We start from the raw sequence: 3676 nt of genomic DNA on the forward strand, positions 1-3676 counted from the left end.
GTTTGCCCACTAGACAAATTATGGGAGAACCATCTAAATTAGTAATGAAACATGCAAGAAAAACAAGAGAATAAATTTTGGGAAAATAAAAAGTCACCAAGTCAATTTTTTTTTATAAAAAAAATAAAATAAAAACCAAGAGATCACTTTCAAGAATTGATGTGTTTGGTTTCATTTTGGAGGAATTATCCCTCCCACGCACACTTGTAGCTTGTTAACCTAGCTTTGATTCTAAATAATTTAAAAAAAAAAAAATTATGTTCTGTCATTTTTATTTTTATTTTTATTTTTTTTCCATAAAATCTGAATTATTGATTAGAAACACTTTTTAAAAAAAATAAAACTATTTTCTAAACATGGAAAATATAGAATCGATTAAATACCAAATTATTCTGATTCGATTCCCTTCAAGTATTGTATTGTATAATTCCATCACTTTATCTATTTTGATAAAATTAATTTTAATTTTATTTAATTTCTACAACCTTATCCTTGGGCATCTCCAACCCTGCGTTGAGGGAGAAATGGAGTGAAGAGGGAAAGTGTGTGTTTCGATCAAAAACTGGAAGAGGGAAAGCATAATACTGTCAAGGGACTGAGTCTGGATCAGTTACTAGGGCCGTCTCCACCGCCAAAGAAGCGCTCCTCGGCGGTGGAGCCGTCCGCCGAACATGCAAGATTGCGGGAGGAAATGGGGGAGAGAAGCCATCGCCACCAATCGTCGTCATCGAGATTAGGCTTACAAAACATTAATGGAGGCGAGGTTGTAGAGGTGCAAGGAGGCCACATTCTCAAGTCTATCGGCAGAAAAGACCGCCACAGTAAAGTTTGTACAGCCAAAGGACCCAGAGACCGCCGTGTGCGGCTGGCGGCGCACACGGCCATCCAGTTTTATGACGTACAAGACCGCCTCGGGTACGACCGTCCTAGCAAGGCTGTGGATTGGCTCATCCAGAAGGCTAAAACCGCCATTGATGAGCTCGAGGAGCTTCCTGCCTGGAATCCCACCATCTGTACTTCTGAGCAAGAAGAAAAGATTGGAGAAGAGCAACAACATGAGCTCCATCAGGCTAATTTGGTGATTAGTAATGTCTCTGGTCATTCTAGTAAAAGGGGGCTGCTGGGAAGTGAAGAAGAGCAGCAGGACTTGCATCAAGTGAATGAACAAAATCTCACCTTTTTGCCGACAAATTTGGACACTGGTTCCTTTGCTGATTCCATCACTTCCTTTCCAATGGCTGCTTCTGCTCAATCCAGTTCATTATCTATGGAGTTTCAGAGCTTCCCAGTTCCTAACTTTCTGCCTAGAAACAGTAGCCACAGCCAAGATTTGAGGCTCTCTTTGCAGTCGTTTCAAGATCCAGTTTTGCTCCACCACCATAACCAGCAGCGGCATCAGGATCCCAACCACCACACAGAACAAGCACAAGTTTTATTGAGCGGAATTCCGTTAGGATTCGACGGAACCAACGATTGGCCCGAACACCAGCAGCAGCAGCTGGCAGAACTCATTCGCCTCCAGAGGCTTCCTCCGGCTTGGAACACCGGTGGAGATCCCGGGAGTGCAAGTGGTGGAGCAGCGGTCGCTACTCGATCCTTGTTTAATTCGCCTCAGCCGTTGCTGCAACAGCTGCTAGGCCAAAGTCAAAACTTTTCACAGAGGGGAACCCTTCAGTCCAGTAACACACCTTCGTTTCGTGCATGGATGGACCCATCAACCACTTCAATGGCATCTGCTGAACACATTCACCAGCATCCCCATTATCCAGCAGTTGTGCCTATGTATCCGTCGGGCATCGGATTTGCCTCAGGAGTAGGTGGCTTCTCTGGGTTCTGTATTCCTGCACGAATTCGGGGTGACGTAGAGGAGCAAGATGGCTGTTCGGACAAGCCATCCTCTGCTCCTCCTGATTCTCACCGCTAAGCATTAATCATGGAAGCAATATCATCTTTGTTCTTCCATTAGCAGGTCAATTCTCTAGTCCTATTTGTGTTTTTTTTTTATAATCAAATTCACATGTTATGCACTCTTGATGCCAATTTGTATATTCAATTGAACTTGCTTTGCAGGTTGCTACTCATTGTTTCCATGTTTCAGCTTGTGGTGATTCACGTTGGAAGAACAGATGAAGTTTGAGTATGTTTTACTCATATAACCGGCCGTGAGGTGAAGAATCAAAAGCTTAGTTTCAGGTTTTTCGGTTTCGATTCGTCGCATGATGTTATTTAGCTCATGTTTAAAGCTTTGGTTTCGTTGCTCATGAATAAACGGGCAAGTGGACTCAACTTGGTTTCAAGTTAATTGAATTCACTGGCTTTCATAATATTAGTTTCAACTTTTGTCACTTGGTTTAGAAAATCTTTGATGAAAAAGATGCCTCATTGTGATTCTTGATTGTTAGCCTTACTGCCTTCTGATTCATATTCCTTCGGCCACCCTCGAATTGACTCATCCTTTACATCTCCATCGCTGCCCGGTTTCGGGGGCACATAAGGAGAGAGGTCGTTTTCCATTTGTTATGAGATGACTCAAAGATAAGGACCTTTTGTAGTGGTTCACCATGTAGTAGTAGTTTTAGCCTGTGGATGCATGAAGATTATTTTCACATAAGTCACTCGAACCTCGAACTGATAGCTCAGCTCTTCTTGGTGTAAGGTCCGTTTGCCTTCGTTGTCTCAACGGATGCTTGTGAATTACATCAAGAAGTTGTGAATGTAAAATGAAGGTAAAGAAAACATATAATCAATCTAGAGTACAAACCAAAAAAAATTATTCTTGGACATGAATTCATGGTCCCCTCCCCTGCAAATCTGCTTGTGGCTTAAAAAATCTCCAAGTCTAGCTGGAATTTATATCTTAAGAAGAAAGGGAGGAACAATTGGCTTGTATTGAGATGGTGACAATTGCTTGATGGTTGTTGGTACTTCTTTATGATTGATGAGAGTACCCATTAAAAGATCGAGGCAGAACACATTGTTGGGATTTTACAATGTATACTTTGATTTGATTCGATTTGATTCGATTTGATTTCTTTCTCCCCTTGTGTTGAGATTTTGACAGTGGAAATTGTTAAGGGAATGCTGTATTCCGTTGGAAAAGTGTAAATATATGAGAAAGCTTATAAAAGAGACACAGAAAATTTCCCAGAACCAAATTCTTCATTCAAATACAAGAGTTATACAAGTGATGAAATCCATTGAACTCTCTCTGAATATTCTGTGAATGCCCACTAACGTTTAAACTACAAAACACAAGTTTTACATATCAACAAAAGATAAACTACCCAAAAGTTAAATAACTTCCTAGTCTAATTACCCACTAATCCATCACTTGAGAAACTAATTAACACTCCAGTTGACTAATTCAAAATTAAATATCTGGAATGATCTACAAATCTCCTCCTTCATTCCTGAATTCAAGAGTCTTCGATCCCTGTACTCTGTAGACAGTCCTCAAACTTTTTAGTGGGTATGACCTTAGTGATTATATCTGCCGAATTGTCTTGAGTTCCAATCTTTGATATGTTCACTTCTCCTCTTTCAATATTCTCCTTGATGAAGTGTAGCTTCACATCTACATGCTTAGTCCTCTCGTGAATCACTTGATTTCTAGCCAAATGGATCGCACTTTGACTATCACAGTAGATTACCCATTTGTTCTGTTCTATCCCGAGCT

General features: G+C 40.7%; 1 protein-coding gene across 1 annotated transcript; it reads left to right on the plus strand.

The window, feature by feature from the left end:
- The first annotated feature begins 467 nt into the window (after positions 1–467).
- Positions 468–2390, plus strand: LOC140890903 (transcription factor TCP4-like). Its single transcript, XM_073299056.1, has 2 exons — positions 468–1969; positions 2071–2390. The coding sequence occupies exon 1, from the start codon at positions 692–694 to the stop codon at positions 1922–1924; it is 1233 nt and encodes a 410-aa protein (XP_073155157.1). The 5' UTR covers positions 468–691; the 3' UTR covers positions 1925–1969; positions 2071–2390.
- The last annotated feature ends 1286 nt before the right edge of the window (positions 2391–3676 follow it).

Source organism: Henckelia pumila, chromosome 3, assembly GCF_033568475.1.
Source record: "Henckelia pumila isolate YLH828 chromosome 3, ASM3356847v2, whole genome shotgun sequence".
Lineage (NCBI taxonomy): Eukaryota > Viridiplantae > Streptophyta > Magnoliopsida > Lamiales > Gesneriaceae > Henckelia > Henckelia pumila.